Source organism: Theropithecus gelada, chromosome 2, assembly GCF_003255815.1.
Source record: "Theropithecus gelada isolate Dixy chromosome 2, Tgel_1.0, whole genome shotgun sequence".
Classification (NCBI taxonomy): Eukaryota; Metazoa; Chordata; class Mammalia; order Primates; family Cercopithecidae; genus Theropithecus; species Theropithecus gelada.
Genome location: NC_037669.1, coordinates 81,616,913 through 81,644,841, shown reverse-complemented (window position 1 = coordinate 81,644,841; position 27,929 = coordinate 81,616,913). Strand labels below are relative to the sequence as shown.

At 42.4% G+C, this 27,929-nt stretch overlaps 2 protein-coding genes across 5 annotated transcripts in view; one reads left to right on the top strand and one right to left on the bottom strand.

Moving 5' to 3' along the window:
- The first annotated feature begins 754 nt into the window (after nucleotides 1-754).
- Nucleotides 755-11,429, top strand: KCTD6 (potassium channel tetramerization domain containing 6). 3 transcript variants are annotated; one of them, XM_025376262.1, is made up of 3 exons: nucleotides 755-905; nucleotides 7,751-7,820; nucleotides 10,022-11,429. In XM_025376262.1, the coding sequence occupies exons 2-3, from the start codon at nucleotides 7,794-7,796 to the stop codon at nucleotides 10,706-10,708; spliced, it is 714 nt and encodes a 237-aa protein (XP_025232047.1). In that variant the 5' UTR covers nucleotides 755-905; nucleotides 7,751-7,793; the 3' UTR covers nucleotides 10,709-11,429. The 3 variants fall into 3 exon arrangements, with proteins under 3 accessions (XP_025232047.1, XP_025232048.1, XP_025232049.1); XM_025376263.1 differs by lacking the exon at nucleotides 755-905 and adding an exon at nucleotides 2,531-3,129; XM_025376264.1 differs by lacking the exon at nucleotides 755-905 and having other exon boundaries at nucleotides 7,314-7,820; nucleotides 10,050-11,429.
- A 2,752-nt stretch (nucleotides 11,430-14,181) lies between these two features.
- The window catches only part of ACOX2 (acyl-CoA oxidase 2), a 33,202-nt gene continuing 19,454 nt past the window's right edge, over nucleotides 14,182-27,929 (bottom strand). For both annotated transcript variants that reach the window (XM_025375888.1, XM_025375889.1), the window contains exons 13-15: nucleotides 27,080-27,297; nucleotides 18,588-18,720; nucleotides 14,182-14,332 (exon numbers count right to left, since the gene is read on the bottom strand). In XM_025375888.1, the coding sequence (XP_025231673.1) occupies nucleotides 14,270-14,332; nucleotides 18,588-18,720; nucleotides 27,080-27,297 (414 nt within the window). In that variant the 3' untranslated portion in view covers nucleotides 14,182-14,269. The remainder of the gene's footprint in view (nucleotides 14,333-18,587; nucleotides 18,721-27,079; nucleotides 27,298-27,929) is intronic.

Sequence of the window (27,929 nt, the reverse complement as noted above, 5' to 3'; positions counted from 1 at the left end):
GAAGGTGGCTCTGCCCTTCTCTCCACCTGGCTGCCCGTGTTGCTGAGGCTCTGGGCCCAGCTGTCCTTTGCTGTCCTGCCCACCAGGCCGGAGGGGTGGCCGCGGGGGCTTCTTCACAGGCCTCATCGCAGGGTTGTCTCCCCAGTGCAGGGCAGGCAGGAGAGGCTCCGACCGCAGGTCCGGGCTCCAGGTCTTCCTTGGCTACTGCGTTTGAAGCAGGGGCTCCCTTCCCTTCTCCATCTAAGTCCTCTAATCACGCCTCTCCCAACGCTTATGATCATAACCTGTCATTATTTTGTCTATTAGCTGTTTCCTTGAACCTTGTCTGTCTTCTTCTTTCATTAGGACCCGCTTCCGTCTTGGTGGCCGCTGTATCTCCTAAACCCTCAGGCCTGAGATATACTGGGGGCCCCATACAAGTTCATGAAATGACTAAGGAGAAACAGCTGTGGAAACACCGGCTCTGAGGACGCAGTGGGCCTGGGGCTGGGCGGACCCCAGGCTGCGGATGGAGGCGGGACGTAGGGGCGGGGTTTCGGGGCTTCGGGGTTTCTGAGCGGAGCCTAAGGGGCGGGACTGGGGCTTCGGGGCGGGGCTTCGGGGCTGCGGTCTTGCAGTCTTGACCGCGCGGCTCCGGCTGCGCTGGCTCCTAAGGCCGCCTGGCTCTCTGGCTTCCCGCCCGCGCTGCCGTTAGGGGGCGCCCGCGCTCGTGGCGCCACGGCTCTGCTGGGAAGGCGCCGCCCGCGCCGGGCAGCTGGAGCCGCAACTCCGGGCGCGGGCTCAGTCGTCCCTTCTGCCGCCGCCGCCGCCGCCGCCGCAGCCGCCGGGCGCGGGCTCGCTCGTCCCCGCGCTCGCGCTCTCCGGCCGCGGGCATCTCCCGGCCCGGCCGCCGCCTCCGCCGCGCAGTGAGTGGGGCTGGCTTGGGGCTTGCGGGGCCGGGGCTTGGGAGGGCCGGGTTTCGGGAGACGTCTGCGCGGAGCGGCCAGGGGAGCGGGGCGGAGGATTATCTGGGCGGGGGCTCCTGGAACCGGGCGGCGGCGGCGGGGACGCGTTGAGGGGACCGCGCGTCCCGGGGCTGGCACGAGCCGGCGGCGGAGGTGCCCGCGGCGGGGCCTGGGCGGGGGTTCTGGGGCCCGCCCGCCGGGATGCGCGGTTTCTGCGGGCCCGGGTTCGGAGCTCCGCGGCGCGCCCCTCGTCCGGGCCCGGAGCATCGCCCGCCCTACCCCTGGCCGGGTCGGGTTTGTGGGGGTTTCGCCGAAGCACGGCCCGGACGGAGACATTCGGGGTGTGCTCGAAAATGATTGTTTTTGGGAGATTGCGCTTATTAGCCACCAATTGCCCTAGTTTAAAGCGTGAGGCAGGACTCAAAACCCTGGCTTTGGGATTTTCTACCCTGAAGAGACACTCAGATTGCAGCTGAGTTCTTTATGCCTAGATTTGTGTGTGTGGTGGCGTTTTTAATGCTTGATGTCAGAGGTGATAAATGGCTGTGGTAATGGGGAGCCCTGGCAGCACCTGCTGGGCTGTCAGTGGTGGAGGCTGTGTCTGGGGGTGGGACGGGGAAATGAAACGTGACAGAGATCCTGTTTGGATATTCTGCTGAAGTTATCATGTTTCTGTTCAAGTATACCAGTTCTAGAACAAGTTGATGGATCCAATTTTAGGACTTAGTGATAGAAGAGGTTTGGGTGGCAAAGTGACCTGGGATGACCCGGCTCGGCTAAGAATATTTGGGGTAGCCTAAGCATCTCTTCCATATCCCCCTGGCATGTTCTTTTTTTCGCTGTCACAAATGCCCTATTACTTGAATCATCCTGGGATAGGAGAGAAGCTTGGGGACAGCATGTAGCACAGTCCTGAGCCCAAGATTGAGATGTTTTCAAATGAATAAATATGTAGCTAGGAAAAGGAAAATGGTTTTGTCAGCAGGGTTGGTAGGTTGAGAGAATTTTCTCTTTGGCCGAAAACCATCAGTCCATACGGATACTTGATTTTGTGCTATGCTTTAGATATGAACGATGGAGTGGAGTGGTCAGGATAGCCACGGATGCCATCCCAAAGTTTTGTGATTTGAATTTTCATAAATCATATTTTAACCAAAGCATTACTACTTACAGAAATCTTAGGGTGAACCCTATGAATCCTTCGGTGCGTTTGGATTTTGATATTTGGGGTCCATTTAAAATGGAGTACATGTATGTATTTGGATTCAGCTTTACCTTGGAGATAATCCTGAGTCATGCTTTAAGGAAGTTCCTTCTGAGATCAGGAGCTCAGATGTTGGGTGATCTCTGGGAAAACTAGACACTCCCCTTTACCTGTATGTAGTTCTCCCTTCTGGAGCTCTGGGAAAAAGAGGACCCGGGGAGATTTAGAGCAAATTAAGAGGCTGCCTCCTCCATATTTGCCGTCTCCAGGCCAATGCTCTAAATTACTTGTGTTCACAGTCAAGTTTTTCATGTTAACATAGAAATTTTGTTTATGCTGCTGCCACTAGTGTTTTCACATTTGTCTAATACTTGCCAGTTTACAGATGGTTTTATATTCATGATCTCCTTTATTTTCTCCATTTCCCCAAAGAAGAAGCTGAGCATAAAGAGTGATTTTCTCAGGGTCTCATAATCAGTAATGGAGCAAAATTCGACTACAGAACCTCCCTGGGAACCTGTTCTCTTTCCTTGTCCTGTGATGTGTTACTCTTATAGGCCAATTTTTGCTTTTGTGTAGTGCCTAAATGGTGTAATTACTTTTGGGAAGATGGTATTAGCCCGTCTTATCTTTCGGAAACTGAGGGTTAAGAGGAGTGTTATGATTTTGTGACAGCTTTTTAATATTAGGTCACTTTTAAACCTATAACTCCTCTCTTCTTGACCACATGGTTGAGAGAGGAGAAAGAGAAAATGATTACTTTTAGAGAAAAATCCATTTCTGCAGTGGTATGGTTAAGGATAATCTAACACCATAATCACATTATCCTTGTATGCCTGGCTACTTGTGCTGGCCTGTGTGTGAATGTTAACCCCAAAGGCTCCTTTAGATGTCGCTGAACTAGTTACTATAAAAAGTATTTCACTTTCAAACTCCCACATTTCAAGAAGAGCAAAACTCAGTAAAAAGGCAATTTTGAAGGTAAGTATAGAGAGAGGGAGTTTATTGAGTCTTTTCTGACTACCAGACACGAAGGTTTCATTAAAAACGCATTTTAAAGGGCTGCCTAGAAACTCTGGGAAGTCAGTAGTTGGAAGTTTTTATTTTTCATTGAAGTTCGGAGGTTTTTATTGCAACATATAGGTAGTTATACAGGATTAGGACTTTTGCCCTGGAGAATTCTTAATCTATAGCAAGAATGATAAACCCAGAATATTGTTAGATTGGTTCATCATAACCATGAGGCCTGAAATTGCAATTCTGCAGTGACAGGGAGAATGGCATTTAAGGGTTCTTAGGTTACTTTTTTAAGTTATTAACTTACCAAATTATGCATTCTTCAGATATACTACTTTAGAAAATTAATATTTTCTTTTAAGGCTTCTGTAAATTCTTCAGTATGTGTTTTCTTAAGCTTAATTACCTGCTAACATGACACTGTCAGAATTTATACATTAGTCACAATAACCTTTGAAGCTTAAACATGGGTGAATTTTCAGCACTGCTTTATATTCTTTGGGGAATGGTCAGTGTTGTTTTCACAAGAATTTTATTTGCATCAAAGGTTACATCTTTTCAGGTGAACTGATTTTACAGGGTCAGAGGCTTCTTTGAACTTTATAGCTGTTTGTGCTTGGTTGCGTTTGCTGTCTTTCAAAACTATCTTTAGTTTTAGTAGGGAAAGTCACTGTAAAGGAAAACTTTTTTCATTTTTCATTGTTACCATTCCTGGTAGATTTTCTGAAATAGTAGATATTTATTTGCTTTCATCAAGTAAAACCGGCCTATTTGATACCCATTTCAAGATCTTCCTTCTGCTGCCTGTCTTGTGGTCATTTAACTTCTCATTAAGCCCTCCACTGGAGACTGTGCCAGAAGGGAGAGAAGATGAAAAGCAAATGAATCATTTTGTAATTGTTAGTAGCTCTGGAAAATGATTTAGTAGAAGAGATTGAAACTATTCTGGAAATTCTTTGGGATTGTATTTCATTCATCTGCATCATTTCAGAGATATTCCTAATGGTCGTCAGTTCAGAATTCAGAAATTGATCATTATCCAGCTATTGTATAACAAGGAATTCTTCGTGCTTTTTTGTTTGTTTGTTTCTTGCTGTATTTAAGCATCTCCACAGAAGATATTTAGAAGCAGCTAGAGATAAAATTTAAACTAATCAATACTGTTTTTTCCCTTTGAACTCTTTAATGAACAATTTGATTTCTTTAGACAGTTTAGTCATTGTTATTGGAAGTGACTAATAGTGACTTTGCTTCAATTTATTTTGATGTATCTTATACACAAGTATAGGAAGCCTTTTGGGTGCTTTTTAAGAAACAGGGGCTGTAGATTCCCATAATTGCTTTCCTGAATTATTAAGCGTGAGCTTTCATTACATCTTTGTACCGGAACTTTTGCTTTTGCTGTGGAACAGATTCAGGGACAGCATCTAATTTTTTTTTTTTTTTTTTTTTTAGATAACTGCTCAAGAAGTTATCTTGTTTTGATTTAGCAGTAAAAAAGAAAAAAGGGTTAATAGTGGACAGGCTTTTCGTTAACGGCTGCAACATTGATGTCTGCTTTTTTCCTTGTCTTTGATCTTCTGTTTCTTATTTAATCATTTGGATATTCATGGATTGGAGTTCTTTATGTCACTACAGACAGAGGACAGCAGCCATTATTCACACTAGTTGAATGGGTTCCTGCCTTTTTTTGGTGGCAGGGGAGGGCCTCAGGAAAATTTTTACAAACCCGTTATGACTAGTTAGGCTGAGTTACTGTAAAATTTGTAAATAAAACCCTACTGGGTGGATAGGGTTAATAGATGGCTATAGAGAGTTTAAAGTTAATCTTTTTCAATTTCTTGTCTCTTGGATTCTGTTCTTTCAATTTCTACCCTAGGAGGGGATTGATGGAAAAATCTAGACTAAGAGTCAGAACATGTGAGTTCTTATCTAGTTACTTCCCAGCTGTGGCGCCTCCAGCTAGTCACTTAATCTGCCTTGTTTCTCTGTTTTGCATCTTTAAGATGAGGATAGTAATCCATGCTCAGCCTACTGGTATCAGGAATGTTGTAGGGGGAAGAAGTTTTTCATGCCCCTGTCTTTTAAATTGGTTCTTCTTTCTAGAATCCCTTCTTAAGTTGTCCAAATTTTCTTTCAAAGATTCAACTGAGTGGGCTCTTCCCAGAGGTGCTCCATTTTCCCATTTGGTTCTTGCTTTTCCCCTCTTGCAGGCCTCTGCTGGTCCATCTGTTACATAGCGCTTTGAATTCTGTTCTGTACTTCAGTCATTGCATGTTGCCTTCCATTATAGATGGAAAGCTCCATGAGGGCAAAGATTGTTCTTTTCCTCTTTCTGTGTATCCACATTGCACATAGGCATCCCCTCCACTCCATAGATAACCCACAATAATTGTTGGTTGAATGAATGATTATTGAGGCTGTCAGGAATGAATACTTTGGGTGATGGGAAAATGCCAAAGATGAGCATCTTACCAGCACTTTTGGATGAGTGGCCTTTTAAATTGCTCAGTTGCTAATCTGTTGTTATCAGTAACTGAATCAGATCCTGGCAAGACAAATTGGCAAAGCCCATTTCTTGGTCCTGTTTACCTCGGATACTATTTGTGAAGCAAGCCAGAGGAATGAAAGACTGTCATAACAGTCTTGAATTTGACATTTGTTCCATTTCTCACCCCATAGCATGTGGAGGCCTATCTATATCCAGCTGCTGAGTGTAAAGAATAAACACTGACTGCCCCATAGCCTGGTCCACATTTTAGTTTGTGTGCTTTGAAGGATTTGCAAGGTAGAGAAATAGATGCTTCAGGCTCTGATTTCAGCCCATGCTGTGCTATGCAAATGTTCTCTACATGCCTGAGTGACCTTTTGAGAAAGAGCCTTTGTGATCTTCTATAGCCAGGGCTTGTTCTGGGAATTCTGTGCCAGATTCCTCTAAAAGTGGGAAAAGTGGATCTGTTAAAGGACCACGTAAAAAAGCTGGTGCTTTTCCTGGATGAATACCAATAATTCCATGTTTCTTACCATCTCTTGCCAGAGCTTTAGAAATTTGCTCTGCAGTTTGCTTTGCAGGTTGATTTGGGATTGAAGTGTGTGAGAGGGAACTGACTAAGGCAGTTCAGTAGCTGGGAAACTGTTTGTTTAAGTGCTTTTGAATTGTAGATAAAAATAAATTCACATTGGCATCATTAGTATCTGAGCATTTCTCAGTGTCTTAAGGCTGGCTCTCCATGAGTGCTGGCTGATTGAGTCTCATCTGTATTGGTAAGGTTCTTTTCGCCCCAAATTGTGCTCTTAACAGTTTGGCATTTAAATCGCTTTCTATTTAATTGTTGTACAAAGAGAATTACATCATTATTAAAAAACATCATTATTATTATTTTTTATATTATGAGATAAATACCATTCTGATGTATTTCTCTGGGAAAGGGATGCTGGTGTCCTGGGAGGTTTATGATTTTTGATGCTTTTACTCAGGTGACTGGCTTGTACAGCCGAAACGCTGATGAAAAGAAGTTTTCCCCTTCTCCCTTTTCCTTTTTTCTTTTTTTTTTTTTGAGATGGAGTCTCGCACTGTTGCAGGGGCTGGTGTGCAGTGGCACAATCTCGGTTCACTGCAGCCTCCGCCTCCCAGGTTCAAGTGATGCTCCTGCCTCAGTCTCCTGAGTAGCTAGGATTACAGGCGCCCGCTACTACGCCCGGCTAACTTTTTGAATTTTTAGTAGAGATGGGGTTTTACTATGTTGGGCAGGCTGGTCTTGAACTCCTGGCCTGGTGATCCGCCTGCCTCGGCCTCTCAAAGTGCTGGGATTACAGGCATGAGCCACTGTGCCCCGCCTCTCCTTTTTTCTTTCTTTTTTTTTTTTTTTTTTTTTTTGAGACAGAGTCTCGCTGTGTCACCCAGGCTGGAGTGCAGTGGCGTGATCTCGGCTCACTGCAAGCTCCGCCTCCCGGGTTCACGCCATTCTCCCGCCTCAGCCTCCCAAGTAGCTGGGACTACAGGCGCCCGCCACCGTGCCCGGCTAATTTTTTGTATTTTTAGTAGAGACGGGGTTTCACCATGTTAGCCAGGATAGTCTCGATCTCCTGACCTCGTGATCCACCCGCCTCGGCCTCCCAAAGTGCTGGGATTACAGGCTTGAGCCACCGCGCCCGGCCTCCTTTTTTCTTAAATGACCTTTTTGGTGAGGACCATTATAGGTTTGTACCAGGATAAGGTTGTAGAGTTAATCATAATGTTCTCTTATATAAATTCTAAAAATTGGTTTTCTAAGAAGAGAGGTAGAATTTGAATGACTGGGTTGCTTCCTAGACTCTTTCTCCTTCTCTTAAGTACCGGATAGTTCTTTCTCTGAAAATCTTCAGTCTCTTAGTTCCAGATGGGTTCTCTATGGTAAGAATACAGGATATGAAGGCCCTAGGGGAATGCTTTCTTCCCCAGATCTTTGCCCTGCAGTAGGTTTCAGCTGAGCAAGGATGAGTAGTTTTTCTGGTGTTTGGCCTCCTCTGTTGGGTGGAAAAAAAACCTTTCTTCTTTATGTTCATAGTTATATATGCTATCATATGTCCGTTTTTCCTCTTGAAGTTTCCCTGAAACCTGGGTTCTTGAAGACGCATCACTGGAGCAGATGGATAATGGAGACTGGGGCTATATGGTGAGTGCTTCTTGGAGATGCATTTTGAAGGCTGGGGAATTATTTTTGTGTGTACATAAGGATAACTTATGTATTTTTAGGTATATCTTATAAGAAAAGAAAATTGTGAATTTGTGTAACCTCTCTGCCCCCTTTTACTTAGTTTAGATGTATTTTGGAGGTTGTTTTTGTCTTGTGTGGTGTTTTAAAAATTTTTATTTTATTTTTAAATTTTTTTTATGTGGAGTCTTGCCCTCTTGCCCAGGCTGGAGTGCAGTGGTGTGATCTTGGCTCACTGCAACCTCCACCTCCCAGGTTCAAGAGATTCTCCTGCCTCAGCCTCCCGAGTAGCTGGGATTATCAGTGTGTACCACCACATCTGGCTAATTTTTGTATTTTTAGTAGACATGGGGTTTTACCATGTTGGCCAGGTTGGTCTCGAACTCCTGACCTCAAACGATCCTCCTGTCTTTGGTGTTTTAATGGAAGCAAACTCAAAATGGATTCTCCAAATACTTTTTATAATCACTGGAGAAGTAACGTGATTTTTTATTTTTTAAAGTATATTGCTCTGAAGACTCTTCGTGAATAGTGACTACAAAAGGATCTAGTGAGTAATGATATGGAGGATATTTTATTGTGGTTTGGGAGATTAATGGTTGAGAAAGTGCCTCTTCTCCCACTCCTTTTTTTGTGTGTGCGTATGTCTCCCTATTTTTCTATTCCTTTGGTGTAAGGTATATTTTACTTGCCTAGTACCCGAAGTCTCTTTCTTTTTTTTCTTTTTTTTTCTTTCTTTCTTTTCTTTTTTCTTTCTTCCTTTCTTTTTTTTTTTGTTTTTTATTGTTTTGAGACAGGGTCTTGCTCTTTTGCGTAGGCCGGAGTGCAGTGGTGCGATCTCGGCTCATGACTTTCCAAGCTCAGGTGATTGTCCCACCTCAGCCTCCCAAGTAGCTGAGACTAAAGGTGGGCACCACCATGTGTGGCTAATATTTTGTATTTTTTGTAGAGACAGGGTTTTGTCATGTTGCCCAGGCTGGTCAGCAACTCCTGGGCTCAAGTAATCCACCCTCCTTGGCATCCTAAAGTGCTGGAATTACAGGTGTGAGCCACCACGCCTGGCCTGTTTTTTTCCTAAATAGTGTTTCTAAAACTGAAGGTATGTTTTTTAAGAGAAGCTTGCTTCTCAAAATTAAAGGCCAGATTGCAACATTAATGTTACAAAAGTGAATACACTATCAGATTATTAAATTTTATGGCTGCTGTTAGCTTTTGGGTATGTGATGATTTTTTGACTAAACTGTATATTTTAACTTAGTATTTGAAAGTATCACTTCCATGAAAAAGTTACCAAGATTAAGTCTGCACAGTTTTTAATTAAATTAATTAATTAATTAATTATTTTTGAGACAGAATCTCTCTGTGTTGCCCAGGCTGAAGTGAAGTGGCGTGATCTTGGCTCACTTGCAGCCTCCGCCTCCCGGTTTCAAGTGATTCTCATACCTCAGCCTCCCAAGTAGCTAGGACTACTCAGGCACTACCACGCTCAGCTAATTTTTTTTTTTTTTTTTTGTATTTTTAATAGAGATGGGGTTTTGCCATGTTGCCCAGGCTGGTCTTGAACTCCTGAGCTCAGGCAGTCCGCCTGCCCTGGCCTCCCAAAGTGCTAGGATTATAGCCATGAGCCACTGCACCCAGCCCAAATTTTTATTTTAAAAACAAATTTCATAGTTTATTCCTTTTGTTTGAAGGGGAAAAACCCAAAGAAATACTGAAAGTAAATGTCTATATTATCAGATCATTTTAATTCTATCTTATGGTAAATTAAGTTCAGAAAAATGCAAGCCTTTAAAAAAAATCAGAAAAAAGTAAGTGTATTTTAGCGTGGCTTTTCCCTTCTCACAATATATTCTGACCTGAACATTCTGTAGATAATGGGCCTGAAATGATGTGGCTCTGGAAGTCAGTGCCCTGGATTCTTAGCGTAAGTCTTTACATAATTGGATTTATCCTTGTTTTTTTTTCTATTGAAAGCAAATGTTAGATCGCTTCATCTGGGTGGGTTTATTGCTGGTAGTAAAGTCATTTTGCATTAGAGGATTACTAAATACATTATAGCCTGAAAGAATCTTGGGCTTTGCTCAGTATCACTTACTTTCTTAATTTGTCAAAGTTGTTATTTAAAAATTTCAGGTGACTGATCGTTTCTTTAAAAATTTCAGATGACTGACCCAGTCACGTTAAATGTAGGCGGACACTTGTATACAACGTCTCTCACCACACTGACGCGTTACCCGGATTCCATGCTTGGAGCTATGTTTGGTGGGGACTTCCCCACAGCTCGAGACCCTCAAGGCAATTACTTTATTGATCGAGATGGACCTCTTTTCCGATATGTCCTCAACTTCTTAAGAACTTCAGAATTGACCTTACCGTTGGATTTTAAGGAATTTGATCTGCTTCGGAAAGAAGCAGATTTTTACCAGATTGAGCCCTTGATTCAGTGTCTCAATGATCCTAAGCCTTTGTATCCCATGGATACTTTTGAAGAAGTTGTGGAGCTGTCTAGTACTCGGAAGCTTTCTAAGTACTCCAACCCAGTGGCTGTCATCATAACCCAACTAACCATCACCACCAAGGTCCATTCCTTACTAGAAGGCATCTCAAATTATTTTACCAAGTGGAATAAACACATGATGGACACCAGAGACTGCCAGGTTTCCTTTACTTTTGGACCCTGTGATTATCACCAGGAAGTTTCTCTTAGGGTCCACCTGATGGAATACATTACAAAACAAGGTTTCACGATCCGCAACACCCGGGTGCATCACATGAGTGAGCGGGCCAATGAAAACACAGTGGAGCACAACTGGACCTTCTGTAGGCTGGCCCGGAAGACAGACGACTGATCTCCGACCCTGCCACAGGTTCCTGGAAACACGGAAAATACTGATTTTTTTTTTTTTTTTAAATCACAGTGTGAGATTTTTTTTTCTTTTAAATATTTGTATTTATTTGAAGGCAGTGAGGACCAGAAGGAAGTTTTGTGCTTTGGCACACTCCTCCGTGTTTTGTTCCCTTCCTCCTGAGTATGCATGTGCCTGTTCAGAGTCTCCAGATACCTTTTTTATAAAAAGAAGTCTGAAAATCATTATGGTATATAATCTACCCTTAACAGAGCTTTTCTTATTACAGTGCTAGAATGATTTCTGATAAAATGGTCCCTAACTCAACTAGAAGGCTAAAAATACAAGAATGAAAGAATAAGCAGAGTACTTATGATGCCTTTGAGAAAAATCAAAACATCACATAGGGTGACCTAGTTTCCAAACCAATAAATAAGTAGTATTGTAATATTAAAGGAAAACTGTTCCAATCATTTAAAAGTACTTATTAAGTACTGCTTTTTACAGTTATGACAACTGTTTCTTTCTATGCATATAAATCAAGGAACCAAATATCTGTAGCCATGGAAATGTCTGACTAGAAATATTTATATTGAATTCTGAATACAAAATGTCCCTGTGGTAGAAATCTTACTCTTTATGCCTGGTGCAGTATAATTCTCAAGTGTACTGTCTACCAGAAAAAAAAAAAAAAAACTAATAAAAAATGAAATATGAAAATTAAGTTTGTATTTATTGATTATTATTAAGGGGAGAAAAATCATATTCCTTGTCTAAAATATGCATTGTTTATGTCCCATTGTTTACTGCCTATAGCATATTTGTATTTAATTTGAGAGGACACAGTGGGATCTTAGGTTGCAGTTTATAAAAACTGTTGTGTCATTGAAGCAAGGATGGATAGAATTATTAATTTTGACTAAAAGGGTGCATATTTGAACAGTGAACATACAGTTTTTCATATTTTTCAAAAGAATTTATGTTGAAGATTACAGATTTTTCTTTAATTGCCCACGGTTCTATGACCATTATTTCAGTTTTCTGCTAAGCACAGGAACAAAATGACTCTAGCCCTTTATGCTCATGTTTTATGGTGATCCACAAATGTATTTTGTTAACAAAGTTAAGTTTATTTCTGAAGAGAAGAAACAAACTGCAGTGAATGAAGGACCTAGAACAGTTGGAGAAATACACGTACTTTTATTTATTTCCCTGTAGTCTTTTTTTTTTTTTTTTGAGACGGAGTCTCGCTCTGTCGCCCAGGCTGGAGTGCAGTGGCCCGATCTCAGCTCACTGCAAGCTCCGCCTCCCGGGTTCACGCCATTCTCCCGCCTCAGCCTCCCGAGTAGCTGGGACTACAGGCGCCCGCCACCTCGCCCGGCTAGTTTTTTGTATTTTTTAGTTGAGACGGGGTTTCACCGTGTTCGCCAGGATGGTCTCGATCTCCTGACCTCGTGATCCGCCCGTCTCGGCCTCCCAAAGTGCTGGGATTACAGGCTTGAGCCACCGCGCCCGGCCTCCCTGTAGTCTTATTTTGCGTAGTTCATTTGCTTCTATTTCTTGAAAGTAACTCATAGGAAGGATTATTTTAATTATACTGAGACTTCCTACTTTGTTAGACCACCGTATAAAAGGAAGTCATGTAATTTATTCCCTATTTTCTAAGGGAAGAGTGGAACTCTGAGGCTGTGTGCCCTGGGGCAAGCAGGCCCCTCCTTTTCTCTTTCTCTCTGTGAGAATATTCTAAGGTTCTCTCTCTGCAAAGAAGATTACAGCACATCCTTATGTCTATTTTTGCCCATGTCTCTGAAAATTGATTTTAAAATTTGACAAATGACCAACATCCAGAAACCTATAATTACCCTGTTTTCACCATCTTCAAACTAAGATCCTTTGATGTTATTGACAGGTTGCTGTGGTTTCAGTAAATTGATATACGAGTACAAGTTTATCATTTTGGAAAATTATCTTGTATTTAAAATTGATTTGATAGTTACCTTAAAAAAAAAAAAAGGCCCAACCAGTTAGTTACGTGTTGTTGAGCTAGCTGAGGTCAATATGAAATAAAATGATTTGGGTTGAAAACAGGTGTGGAAATAGGAATAATGCTAGTTCCCAGTTTTTATTTTTATTTTATTTTTAAATGATTTTTATTTATTTATTTTTGAGACAGAGTCTCACTCTTGTCACCCAGGCTGGAGTGCAGTGGCGTGATCTTGGCTCATGGCAACCTCTGCCTCCCAGGTTCAAGCGGTTCTCCTGCCTCAGCCTCCTGAGTAGCTGGGATTATAGGTGTGTGCCATCGTACCCGGCTAATTTTTGTATTTTTAGTAGTGTTGGGGGTTTCACCATGTTGACCAGGCTGGTTTTGAACTCCTGACCTCAGGTGATTCACCTGCCCTGGCCTCCCGAAATGCTGGGATTACAGGTGTGAGCCACTGCGCCCGGCCCAAGTTTTTTAAAGTTAAAAACTTATGAGGCCTCTTCTTTGTCCTGTTTACTGGAGATAAGTTTGCTTTTGGTAAATTTTCTCAAATTTACTAATTATTAACAATGAAATGATTGTTTATATGAGTAAATTAGGAAAAGTAGCCAGCTGAATTTTTTTTTGTTGCCATTTTACTTGTGACATTTAGAGTGTTTTGTCTAATTGGGTAATTGAAAGTGATATGAAAAATGTAGCTTCATTATATTTGGGTAACTTGAGACAGTTATGTCTTTTAATGAAATTTTAAATCATTTTCACTGTGGAAGAGTTGATTTTTAAAAAATGATAGTTGCATTCTTCGAGCTGTATTTTATTTAGATTACAGCAAGTATAAGCACTTAGGAGGATTGTGTGTGTGCATGTATGTGTGTCCTTTTAAACCCAAGGATAAGTGTGTGCTAAAAACACACTAACTAATGAGCCTGTTGGCTTTTGCTAGATCTAAAGCAAAATCCTGGTATTTAACCAAATAGATGCTATAAATGGACAGTGGTGCGGTTTTACTGTGGGAAACTTCTTTTCTTTTTTGAGATAATTCTTACTCTGTTGCTCAGGCTGAAATGCAGTGGTGTGATCACGGCTCACTGCAGCCTCAACCTTCTGGGCTCAGGCAATAAGCCTCTCAATAGCTGGGACCAACGACATGTACCCCTGGCCAATTTTTTATAGTGATTTTCATAGAGATGGCATCTCTCTATGTTGCTCAGGCTGGTCTTGAACTTCTAGGCTCAAGTGATCCTCTTGTCTTGACCTCCTGATGTGTTGGGATTACAGGCATGATCCACCCTTCCACCGGAAATTTGAAACACATTCAGAAGTAGAGAGAATAGTGTAATGAACACCCATGTACCTGCCCATTGACCAGCTTCAACAACTATTCACTTTGGCTTTTTTCTCCTATGGATTATTTTGAAGTAAATCACAGATATTATTTCACATATATCACTTCAGACTGTATTTAAAAGATAATGATTCTGAAACATAAATATCTAATTTAAAATTTTAATGTTGCATATATGCCATAGTACCAGTATCACATGATGGTGCTGGTTGCTTCTTGAATACTGTTGGTTATTTCATAGCTTGGATCTCCAACTTTGTAATAGTGGTCTTATATATTCCTCATAGGCAGGGTTCTCCTGTTTGTAGAAAGAAACGCATTATTAAGACAGTACATTTCTGCCAGGATTAATGACTTTTACTTTCAAATTAAGTCTTTAGCTTCAAAAAGTAACATTACGTAAGATTCTTAATTTTAAAAATTATTTCTAAAACTCATTTTGTGTGAACATATGGAGAAACATTTTTTCCAAAGGGCATCTTTCCTTTTCTCATGCAGATTTTAAATTGTGGATGCAGGTGGCCAATTAAAAACACAGCTTATCACTTGCTTTTGGAATTTAATACAAATAAAAGGCTTGACTCTTTGAGGCTCTCTGAAACTGAATATTAATCACAAAGCAAGGAACCAGATAGGGATCATATAAGCAGTATTCTAGGTCCGACTAGGTTATCTTTATGCTGTAATTCAGCGTCTTGATTCTTTGTTTCTAGTCTCATCTTTTATAATATTTACTTTGTGTGTATGTGCCTGTCTACACTAAAACTGTAAGCTCCTCGAACATTGGGCTTGACTCTTTTTTTGTTGTTGTTGGAGACAGGGTATTGCTCTGTTGCCCAGGCTGGAGTGCAGTGGTGTGATCTTGGCTCACTGCAACATCTGCCTCCTGGGTTCAAGCGATTCTCGTGCCTCAGCCTCCTGAGTACCTCGGATTACAGGTGTGCACCACCACACCTGGCTAGTTTTTGTATTTTTAATAGAGACGGGGTTTCGCCATGTTGGCCAGGTTGGTCTTAAACTCCTAACCTCAAGTGATCCACCTGCCTCAGCCTCCCAAAGTGCTGGGATTACAAGCTTGAGCCACTGCACTCAGTCTGGGTTTATGACTCTCGTTCTCCAGTATATCTTCAGTATCTGGAATAGTTTTTGGCACAAAGCATGTACTTAGTAAATATTTGTTGAATTATTGAATGAATGAATCAGTAGATGTATTTAATGCATCTAACTCCTACTTGGACAGATTTTTACAATAGAATAATTGGGGAAAAACAGGATTTTTGTTTTGAAATTATCCCCAACGGGCCGGGCGCGGTGGCTCAAGCCTGTAATCCCAGCACTTTGGGAGGCCGAGACGGGCGGATCATGAGGTCAGGAGATCGAGACCATCCTGGCTAACACAGTGAAACCCCGTCTCTACTAAAAATACAAAAAATTAGCCGGGCGTGGTGGCGGCGCCTGTAGTCCCAGCTGCTCGGGAGGCTGAGGCAGGAGAATGGCGGGAACCCGGGAGGCGGAGCTTGCAGTGAGCCGAGATCGCGCCACTGCACTCCAGCCTGGGCGACAGAGCGAGACTCCGCCTCAAAAAAAAAAAAAAAAAAAAAAAAAAAAAAAAAAAAAAAAAAAAAAAAGAAATTATCCCCAACGATTCCTCCCTTAAACCAAGAAAGCACATCATCCTATCCAGGGATAAAGCTCAACACTGCCCCAGACAGAAGAGAGCTTCTCCTATGATTCTAAGATGTTCACCTTAGCATAGCACTTTTCTTTTGGTAGAAAAATGTCAGTGAAATATATTCTTGTTTGTACTTTCATGTCTACAGGGGGTGTTTCAACATAGCTGCTCTTTTATTTAAAATATCTGCCAGGCGTGGTGGCTCACACCTATAATCCCAGCACTTTGGGAGACTGAGACCAGCCTAGCCAACATGGTGAAACCCTGTCTCTACTAATACAAAATACAAAATTAGCTGGGTGTGGTGGTGTGTGCCTGTAATCCCAGCTACTTGGGAGGCACGAGAATTGCTTGAACCTGGGAGGCGGAGGGTTGCAGTGAGCCGCGATTGTGCCACTGCACTTCAGCCAGGGTGACAGAGCGAGACTCCGTCTCAAAAAATAATAATAAGTAAAAATACATAAAATATCTGCAGTGTGCCTTTTTCTATTAGTGCAAATGAGGAAAATGTCTCTTATTGCAGCTTCAAAATTATAGCATATTTTAAGAGTAGGATTAAAAAATTATCCACAGCAGATTAAAAAATACACTTTAAAAGTACTATTTTGGTGATCTCTAAAAGGAGCCAGAAATGTAAGATCATGTACGTTAGCAGGCAGCCTCATGTCATTTTAACTGACTGGAAACAGTTCACAAAGGTCATTTGTAACTTCACATTCCCAAATTATCATACGTGAAAGATCCACAGTGCTATACCTGTCACCTTTTTAGGAAAGTAATATAAGCTAGGATGACAAGAGTCCTTGGCACTGTGTATGCAGCAGATTCCTTCATCTCACTACGTAGGTCGTAAAACCATGTTCATTTATTCCATAAACGTGGAGTGTCTACTCCGTGATAGATCCTGGAGCTGGGAAGGTGAAGACTCCTTTGTTGTTCACAGTCAAGTGGGAGGAGATAGAAGTGAATGGGATGAAGTGCATCAATGTTTTCCCAAATGTGTTGAGCCTCTGGGTCAGTCATTCCTCTTGTTTAGATAAACATGTTCTCGTGTAGTATCCAGATTAAAGTCTTTTAAAATAAATATTAAAACCAAACTAAAACACAAGAAAGCCCCCTCCATTCTCTCCAGAGAAACCAGAATGTTTCCTGTGTTGCCAGTAAAACAGGTTTGAGCTATATATGTCAGCATTTCTGACAGGTGTTATAGCAGGGCAGGTTTTTCTCTGGAGCCCCAAAGGGCATACATTTATCTTTAGACCATGGGAGCTAGTGTGGAGTGGGAGGACTGCTGTATTTTTATGCCAAGATTTAAATGTTAGAAAGTAGAGAGATCTAATCATTAGAAAAAACACACTGGAAATAGGTTAACTGTACTAAAGTAGCGAACATATATTGTTTATGTTTCCTTGAGTTAAAAGGATATCTTTCTGGGGACAGGGAGTGACCAAGATGGGTTAGTTGTGTTGTAACTTTAGATAGTCATGTTAAATTAAGCCATGTGGTATGACAGGCTGCAAATTGTTAAGAACAAGTCTAACACCATGCTAGGTGTGAATGAAAGCCTGAGAGTTGCCAATTTGATGTGGTGTTAAGACACCTTTTCTGAAATTGGATCAAAGAGGTAAAAAAGAAAGCTTCACCACCTGAATAATGTATTGGCACTATAAAATTTAAAATAATCTGTTGTGTACCTATCGACTATTTGTTTTGATCATTTATGTAAAATCTGCTATTAAATATTGGTTCCTCATATTCTAACTACAGGGTTTATTTCCTCACTCCTGTTAACATATTCACTGACATTTACAACTTTTCTCAAACAGGCTCATAAGCAGAGAGCTGTGAGCATACCCTGGCCCTAGAGTGTTGGGACCTTATGAGTCCTCCCCGTCTTCTCACTGTTAATGATGTAGAGTTCTGGTGTGCTCTCCTAGGATGGCTGGGGATTTTTTTTCATGACCCTTGTAATTGTCACTTATATGGCTTTCCTGGGCTACCGATGGCAGTGCAGCAGCTCTCTTTGCTCCTTGGATTGTATTCCTTAGAGTGAAGAGGAGAGGGTATCATCTCTAGCAGGCAATCAGGTCTGAGAGAGACATCCCTCAAGCTTCCTACCACTTCCGAATACCCACTTTTATCTACACAAAACTGAAAGTTAAAAGGCTGAAAATAAGGTGGTTAAATCACTGCAGTGATTTATCTCCTTCTTTTTGTTACTTAAAAGCCAGTTTACCACTCTGTGTGTATGCCCTTGGGTCTGTCAAGCCATGATTTAGAGCTTGGGCCTTCCTCTTAATTCCCTTTACCAAGTTCCAAGCAGTGCATTTTGCTGATTACAATCCAGGCTCAGAGTTCCTGCCACGCCATACTGCCACTCCTGGTTTCTTTTGTGTGTTCTCTAAAAATATTTTATTTTATTTTATTTTATTTTATTTTATTTTATTTTTTGAGACGGAGTCTTGCTGTGTCACCCAGGCTGGAGTGCAATGGCGTGATCTCGGCTTACTGCAAGCTCTGCCTCCCGGGTTCACGCCATTCTCCTGCCTCAGCCTCCCGAGTAGCTGGACTACAGGCGCTCGTCACCAAGCCCGGCTCATTTTTTTGTTTTTTGTATTTTTAGTAGAGACAGGGTTTCACCGTCTTAGCCAGGATGGTCTTGATCTCCTGACCTCGTGATCCGCCCGCCTCGGCCTCCTAAAGTGCTGGGATTACAGGCGTGAGCCACCGCGCCCGGCCTCTAAAAATATTTTAAACAGACATGCTACGCCAAGTGATTGCCAACCTAATGGGAATCAGTTAAAATAGAAGAACATGCAGGTGTATTCACTGCCTGTTCTCTGCTTTCTTACATAATTTATAATGTGTTCCACTCAACTACCTGAGTATTGGTTGGTGACTTCTGAGCCCACTGGAACAGGCGTTCATAAACATTTCCATCATAACAGCCAAGTGCTGAATTTAAACACTCATCGGTGAAGTCAAAAGCATCAGTTAACAGGATGGCATCCTTCCTGGGATAGGAAACAAGAGTTTGTAAGTATTTTAGATTGCTCTTATGAATCAAACTAGTCTTGGATGGTGAATAACAATACCTAATTAGAGGTTGCATGATTATTTGCTTTTCAAACAATTCAGCTTTTTTTTTTTTTTTTTTTTTTAGTTTTTAGTTTTTAATCAGTTATATATGCATAGTATAATGAATGAGTCAAAGAGTTCCTTAAGGCTTGTTTAAAAAACAGCATATCCGGCCGTGCGCGGTGGCTCACGCCTGTAATCCCAGCTCTATGGGAGGCTGAAGCAAGCGGATCATGAGGTCAGGAGATCGAGACCATCCTGGCTAACATGGTGAAACCCTGTCTCTACTAAAAATACAAAAAATTAGCCAGGCGTAGTGGCACGTGCCTGTAGTCCCAGCTACTCAGGAGGCTGAGGCAGGAGAATCACTTGAACCCAGGAGGCGGAGGTTGCAGTGAGTGGAGATCATGCCACTGCACTCCAGCCTGGGCGACAGAGCAAGACTCCTGTCCCAAAATAAATAAATAAATAACCAGCATATTCCTGCCTGATTTCCACTTCTTTCTCCTCAGAAGCAATTTCAATCTTTTTTTTTTTTTTGAGATAGTCTCGCTCAGTCGCCCAGGCTGGACTGCAATGGCGCAATCTCGGCTTACTGCAACCTCCACCACCCAGGCTCGAGCCATTCTCCTGCCTTAGCCTCCCGAGTAGTTGGGATTACAGGCGCCTACCACCATGCCCGGCTAAATTTTGTATTTTTAATAGAGATGGGGTTTTACCATGTTGGCCAGGCTGGTCTCGAACTCCTGACCTCAGGTGATCTGCCCACCTCGACCTCCCAAAGTGCTGAGATTACAAGTGTGAGCCACCATGCCCGGCCGACAATTTCAGTCTTTTAGCTGATATTTCTGTATTTATCCAAATGTCAAAATATCTTGTTTATATTGCTGCTTGTTTATGGTTCAGTTTGAGATATCATCTGTTGATTCTTCATTCAAAAGGTAAAGATTTATATTTATCACCCCTCTCTTCCCTCCTACCTCCCCCTGTTCCCATTCTTCCTCCTCCTGGCCATCAGGCCTCCCAATATAGTTATAATTTTGGCCAGACCAGTATTTAGTATTGACATCACGATGACTGTGCATCATTAAAGCATTGGAGGTAACTGGGATACTGTATCCAGTGTAATCCTTTCTTGATGATCCCCAACATCATATGAGCCCTACCACCAATTTAATGTCCCCCTTGCTGCCTTGTGGACTCACTTCATTCCTTATCCACCTGAAATTCCATGCCCTATTACTCTCTCAAAAATATATTCAACAGGCCAGGTGTGATGGCTCACGCCTGTAGTCCCAGCATTTTGGGAGACTGAGGCAGATGGATCGGCTGAGGTCAGGAGTTCGAGACCAGCTGGCCAACATGGCAGAACCCTGTCTGTACTAAAAATACAAAAATTAGCCAGGCGTGGTGGTGTGTGCCTGTAGTCTCAGCTTCCGGGAAGGCTGAGGTGGGAGAACTGCTTGAACCCGGGAGGCAGAGGTTGCAGTGAGCTGAGATTGTGCCACTGCACTCCAGCTTGGGCAACAGAGCAAGACTCTCTCTAAAAAAATACACACACACACACACACACACACACACTCAACAGTTTTTCTTGCTTTGTCATACCTGTTTAGCAAAATGCATACCTCTTTGTCTTTAATTTTCCACCCACTATGTGCTACCACCTTTGTAGCTATACATGACTGGAAAAAACAATCATAACTGGTGTAATGATGGCTCAAGTGGGCCCTAATTGCAGCTCAGCAATCGTATTACATTGCTGCATTTACTCATTGTTCATTTACTCTTTCCTTTTCTTAGGTAGTTATTTCATACCATCTCTTTGATCCTCAGATTGACACTATCCACCTTTCCCATCTCTCTTGCCTGGATGGCTTTACATCTTATCTCACTGATGAAGTGGAAGCAGTAAGAGAATCTGTGTAAGTTCCCACGCTTGCATTTATACATACAATGCCTTCTCTCTTCAGGCTGTCAGCTCAGGCCTCAGTCCCTCCTTGTCTACTAGAGGTCTTTTCCTCTTGCCTACTGGAGAAACAAAATTCTCCTGCCTTTCCCCTACAACATCAAAATTCCCCTCTCAGGGGTAAAAGGTTAGTGGAAATGCCCTTCTTTCTTTTTACTGTAGGCCTGGCTGGTTGCTGTCAAAATGGGCAAGTTCATGAAACCTGGGAATGTGGTGCTGGTCCTGGCTGGATGCTACTCTGGACACAAAGCCATCATCATGAAGAACATTGATGATGGCACCTAGGTCCATTCTTACAATCATGCTTTGGTAGCTGGAATTAACTGCTATCCTCACAAAGTGACAGCTGCCATAGGCAAGAAGATCTCCAAGAGGTCAAGGATTAAGTCTTTTGCAAAAGCTTATAACTACAATCACCTCCTGCCCACAAGGTACTCTGTGGATATGCTCTCGGACAAACTATCATCAACAAGGATCTCTTCAAAGAACTTGCTCTTAAACACAAGGCCTAATGGGAACCCAAGATCAAGTTCAAAGAAAGGTACAAGGAAAAAAAAATCCCCTCTGTACTGGATCATTTCCATCAGTATACAAACAGACAGTCATTTCTCCCATCTTAAACACAAGCTTTTGACTCTATTTCCTTCTCCATCATCTTGGCCCCCCTTTAGGACAAAACTCTCTGAAAGCGTTACGCGTGTTTATGCTTATGATTTCCAATTTTCACATTCTCTCCTGAACTGGATCTATTCATGTTTTTACTCCCACCATTCCACAGAAATAGCTTTTGCCGCGGTTACTTCCTTACTATCTTTCAAGGGTCTCAAGACTCAGTACTTGGGCCTTTTCTCTTCATGCACTCCTTGTGATATTCTTCTCATGGCTTTAAATATCAATCATATGCCAATGACTTCCAAATTTATTCCTCCAGTGTCCCCTGCTTACCAACATCTGTACTTGGATTTCTGACAGGCTCTTCAAAGGTAATGTGTCTGAACCCAAACTCCTGGGCTGCTAGCTCTTTCCTGTCCACCCTGCCACCTGGCCCTCCTGTAGTCTTCCCCATTTATGGTAAATAGCAGCTCTGTCCTTCTGACCAAAAACCTTGATTCTTCTTTTCTTTCTTACCGTACATCTAATCTGTCAGCAAATCCTGTTCTGCCTTCAAGATACATTCAAACTTCAACCACTTCCCACCACTTCCAGCGCTATCACTGCTCCAATCCACTATCATCCCTCACTTGGATGATTGCATGAGCCATCCAGCTGATCTCCCTGCTTTTCGCTCTTAGTTCTTAATATAGCAGCTGGAGTGAGCCTTTAAAAATATACATCAGATTCTTTCAGGTTGTGTCTATCCAATGCTCAAAACCCTCCCATTCTATCCAGTGCTCAAAACCTTCGCATTCTCTTAAGTCTTTGCAATGATCTACCTTACTCTTTCTTCCCATCCCCTGCTGTACTCCCTTAACTCTCTGACCTCTGCCCTCATTTTCCACTGCAGTCATGCCCTTCCTGCCCCTGTGGCCTCTTCTGTGTGGATGGATATGCCAAGCACACTCTGGTCTCCAACATTTGTACCATCATGCACTGCATAATGATGTTTTGGTCAATGATGGACCATGTATATCATGGTGGTCCCATGACATTATGATAAAGCTGAAAAATTCCTATTGCTTCATGACTTACATTAGAATTGCCTACAGTATTCAGTACAGCACCGTGCTTTGCAGTGTGAGCCTACGAGCAATAGGCTATACCATTTAGGCTTGTGTAAGTACACTCTGTGATGTTCACATGATGACAGACTCACCTGAAGACACATTTCTCAGAACGGATCCTCCCGTCATTAAGTGATGCATGACTGTACTTATGTTCTGCCTGTAATGTTCTTTCCCTAGCAGCTACAACAGCTTCTCCCTACCTTCTCCCAGGTCTTTCCTTAAATGTCACCCTCCCAGGGAGGTCTTCTCTGGCCTACTTAAAATTGTAGCTCCCCATCCTCCCTACTGACCCCCGGCATTCTTTCCCCCACTTCCTACTATCGTTTCCTTGATCGTAGCTATTATCATTTCACATGGTATACAGTGTGACTTATTTTGTGCATGTGTGTGCCTGTCTCCTCTCCTCTAGTGTGTAGGCATCTGTGACCCTTTTTCATCTGAAACTCGTATCCTTCACTTGAGGAATGTTTTCTTGAATTATTTTATTAATGATTCGCTTCCTTCTGTTTTCTCTGTCTTCTTTCTAGACCTATTCTTCAGATGATGAACAGCTAAGACTGGTCCTCTTACTTTTTAAAAGTCCTCCTTTTTTTTGTCTTTTTGCTTTCTTGCTGTGAGATTTCTGCAACCTTATCTCCCAGTCCTTACATTGAGTTTTCATTTCCACTATCATTTTTTAATTTTGAGGAGCTCTTTTTTAAGGTTCTCTGAATATTAGTTTTAAATAATGGCATTCAGGTTTTTTTTTTTTATTTTGTGGTTGCAATACTTTCTCTATCACTGTTTTTTTTTTTTTTTAAGTTTTCTGGCCGGGCGCGGTGGCTCAAGCCTGTAATCCCAGCACTTTGGGAGGCCGAGATGGGCGGATCACAAGGTCAGGAGATCAAGACCATCCTGGCTAACACGGTGAAACCCCGTCTCTACTAAAAAATACAAAAATCTAGCCGGGCGAGGTGGCGGGCGCCTGTAGTCCCAGCTACTCGGGAGGCTGAGGCAGGAGAATGGCTAAACCTGGGAGGCGGAGCTTGCAGTGAGCTGAGATCCGGCCACTGCACTCCAGCCTGGGCGACAGAGGGAGACTCCGCCTCAAAAAAAAAAAAAAAAAAAAAGTTTTCTTCTCCCTGTGGATCCTCTTATGTCCTCTGAATTGCCTTGTTCTTGCTTGTTTTAGTCTCCATCTTTTATGTTAGGGGCATTCTTCAGGTGTTTATTGATCCCTGAGTGTCTGATCATAGCTAAGAGCAAGGCATTAACTAGCTGATTACAAACCTGTGGCTATGCTTGCTAATGTGGGGTTCACTATGGAGTGAAGTGGGTGGACCATTGGGGAACTCTGATGTCAGTGTCTTTAGCTCCTTCTCCTTGGGCTGGCCAGATTCTCCAGAGAAGGATCATCTTATTATCTTCTTGCAGGGTACTAGTCTGGCTGCCAGTTTTTTAGGAACCAGTGGGAAAAAAGGTCTGGGGGAGGGAGGTGTCCACATTTGGCCTATAAAGAACCCTGTTTTCTGAAGGGTAGCCTTATTATCAACTATACCTGATGCTCCCTAGTCCACAGACCCTCTATTTACCCTTCTGCCAGGGCAGAGTCAAGGAAAGTCTTAAAATTACTCACAGAGGCTAGGTGTGTTAGCTCATGCGTGTAATCCCAGCACTTTGGGAGGCTGAGGTAGGAGGATCCCTTGAGCCCAGGAGTTCAAGACCAGTCTGGACAACATAGAGACAACATCTCTTTCTCTTTGTGGGTTTATGCCTTTAAAAAAATTTCAGTCCATTCACTGATGTTTTAGTAGGGTTTCAGGAAAGAACAAAAGTAAATGCATATGTTTAATCTGTCATCTTTACCTAGAAGTAAAGGTAACCCCCAACTGAGGTTTTATGACCGCTTAAACAACTAAAGACTGGGTCAGTTAACATTACAGAGAGCTTGTTCTTGGCATCCTTAGCATACTTTGCCGCCCTTCAGTTTTCGTCTCAGAAATCTTAGGGAGATAGTGACTAATCAAGGCAGGGAACTGTGACACCAAACAGTGATATGCATAGAATCTGTTATGTGCCGAATTACCCTGCAGTAGTAAGGCTACTTAGGAACCATCATGGAAGTAAATCTATTTCTGGGTTTGATGCATGAGTAAGTTGGCAGCTTGCATCAGGGCTGTCTGTCTTGTCTTGAATTGTAGGTTGCTGAAGCCAAGGCAAGCACTTAGAAATGCTGATGGCAAATTTAAAAAACATGCTTACAGGGTGTTAAGGTGATCTTTTGTATTTTATCATCACCGACAACCGGGGCTAGAACAATTATTTTCAAGTGCTTTTAAATTCTGAAGGTTTCAGACAGATAGACACCCTTGGGCTTGAACTGTGCAGTACTTAATTATGCTCTTAATAGTTTTCACCACTGGATTCCCTGTATTAGGGAAAGTTTAATACCTGGGACATAATTGTGTCAAATGTATTTTTGACAGTTTTTGATGATTTAACTGAACTTTTTTTTTTTTTTTCTTGAGACGGAGTCTCACTCTTGTCGCCAAGGCTGTAGTGCAGTGGTGCGATCTTGGCTCACTGCAACCTCCGCCTCCCGGGTTCAAGCTATTCTCCTGCTTCAGCCTCCCGAGTCGTTAGGATTACAGGTGCCCACCACCACACTGAGCTAATTTTTTGCATTTTTAGTAGAGACAGGGTTTTACCATGTTGGCCAGGCTGGCCTCGAACTCCTGACCTCAGGTGATCCACCCACCTTGGCCTCCCAAAGTGCTGGCATTACAGGTGTTAGCCACCATGCCTAATATATATATATTTATATATATATTATATGAATATATATTTATATTTATATTAAATAAATACATGTATTTAATTTTAGAGACAGGGTCTTACTATGTTGCCCAAGCTAGTCTTAAACTCTGCCTCAAGAAATCCTCCCACCTTGGCCTCCCAAAGTGCTGGGATTACACGTGTGAGCCACTGCTCCCAGCCTCTTTTTTTCTTTTTGTCAGTCTTGTTGATATGAGAATTGTTGGAGATTCTAGGAGTCACCTCTAACCCTATGCAATAGGCATCATATTTTCTGCCCAGTGAGGTCTCGAAAAGATTATATTCTCAAATTAGTCCATTTTTTTTAACCTTATGGACAATGGTAAATAATTTGGAATGTTTTCTTTTCTTTGCTTTTTTTGAGACAAGGTCTCACTTTCTTGCCTAGGCTGGAGTGCAGTGATGCAATCATAGCTCACTGCAACCTTAACCTCCTGGGATTAATCAAGCTCACTGCAACCTTAACCTCCTGGGATCAATCAATCCTCCTACCTCAGCCTCCCGAGTAGCTGGGACTACAGGTGTGTGCCCAATTCATTTTTTGTATTTTTTGTAGAAGTGGGCTTTTGCCATGTTGCTCAGCCTTTTTTTTCTTTATTGTTTTTATTTCTATTTTTTCTAGGACTCTGATCAGGTTGGGCTTTGGTTTTGATATGTTTTTAAAGCAATTGTTTAGATTATAGAATAACAGTGTGAAAGCACTGCATTAGTATTTCATTGACCCTGCATTAATGCTGCATTTAAAAACTTTGTGTTATTATTTTATAAATGAATATATGAATTACAGAGTTAAAAAAATTTTCATCTTGAAGCTGAGGGAGGATTAAGGTAAGTTTACTAAACTTGGTAAGAATTTGCTGAAGCACATTTAACAAAGACAAGGATGTGTTTGAAGTATATAATGCCTCAACCTTAACCTTAACATACAGGTGAAGAGCTCATGCCCAGGGGCCAGACCTGAGATTGTACCCGGCGCCTCCTCTGGCTGATTGACACTGGGCAACTCCCATCAGCCTGAATTTCCTTTCCAATAAAATGAGGAGATTAATAGTACCCATTTCAAAGGGCTATAAGGATTAAATGAGATGTATGTAGAAGCCTTTGGCACAGGGCCTGTCACACAAGTGCTCTTTAAAGGTTAGCTATGCCTGGGCATGTTGGATCACACCTGTAATCCCAGCACTTTGGGAGGCCAAGGCACGTGGATCACTTGAGGTCAGGAGTTCAAGACCAGCCTGGTCAATGTGATGAAACCCCATCTCTACTAAAAATACAAAAATTAGCTGGGCATGATGGCGGGCACCTGTAATCCCAGCTACTTGGGAGGCTGAAGCAGGAGAATCACTTGAACCCAGAGGCAGAGGTTGCAGTGAGATGAGATTGTACTACTGTACTTTAGCCTGGGCGACACAGCAAGACCCCGTCTCAAAAAAAAAAAAAGAAAAAAAAAGTTAGCTATGTTTGAGACTATTATTAGCACATTAGCAATGTATCATTCATGTGTAGCATACTTCATTTTATTCATTTTCCTTAGATACTATTCCGATTTCCTTGACAATGTGAAGAGTTCAACTGAGGCAGCTCATTTATTCTTAAGTGTTTTTCCCATTTTTTTCTTTCATTAATTCATAATGCTTTGTGCTGGTGTAATGATAATAGGGTGTAAACCTCTCTAGGGCTGTTGCTGCTCTGTCCATTAGCAAGGTTTTGGAGTTGGAAGTGACCTGTGAACAAGGGGGTAGGGTTATTCTCTGAAGGCTAACATGGTTTGAAGGCTGTGCCACTCACCGGATCAGGCAGAGCAGGTCCAGGTAGGCTGTCCTTGCCATGTCCACTTGGGCACCAGACAGGAAGGCATCATGGAGAAAGTCACCTGAGTTAGTCAAGATTCCGTGTATGGCATGGAGGTCACAGAGGCGCTTGAGCACCTGCTGAATCGCTGATTCATTTTCTAGTTTCTCCAGAGCTTCTGTGAAACCCTTCACAGTGACATAGTAGCAGTGCGCCTACAAAGACACAAAGATATGTTCTCCTGGTTTCTGGTTTTCTACTCCAGAAGTCATCCTGGAAGCTTGGCAAGATGGCTGGAATAAACTTGAGGCAGGATGTGCTTCCCAGCAGGCTGACTTTTCTTCTAGCTCACTCTGGGTCTGATCAAGGCTTTTTGATGTCGTGTGTGTGTGTGTGTGTGTGTGTGTGTGTGTGTGTTGGGGACTGGTGGGCTTTTGAAACATGGCCCTTGTTTTCTTTTGCTTGGAGCAGTTTCAAGTAGGTTGGAAAGTGGAGAGAAAGAATACAGGCACATTGGAGGCTGGCCTGGGGAAGGTAGAGGACAGCACCACTGTTCTTAAGAAAATAGCTATTTTAAGGCTGGGTGTGGTGGCTCACGCCTGTAATCCCAGCACTTTGGGAGGCCAAGGTGGGTGGATCACCTGAGGTCAGGAGTTTGAGACCAGTCTGACCAACATGGCAAAACCCTGTCTCTACTAAAAATGCAAAAATTAGCCAAGCATGGTGGTGCATGCCTGTAATCCCAGCTACTTGGGAGGCTGAGGCAGGAGAATCACTTGAACCCAGGAGGCAGAGGTTGCAGTGAACCAAAATCATGCCATTGTACTCTAGCCTGGGCAATAAGAGC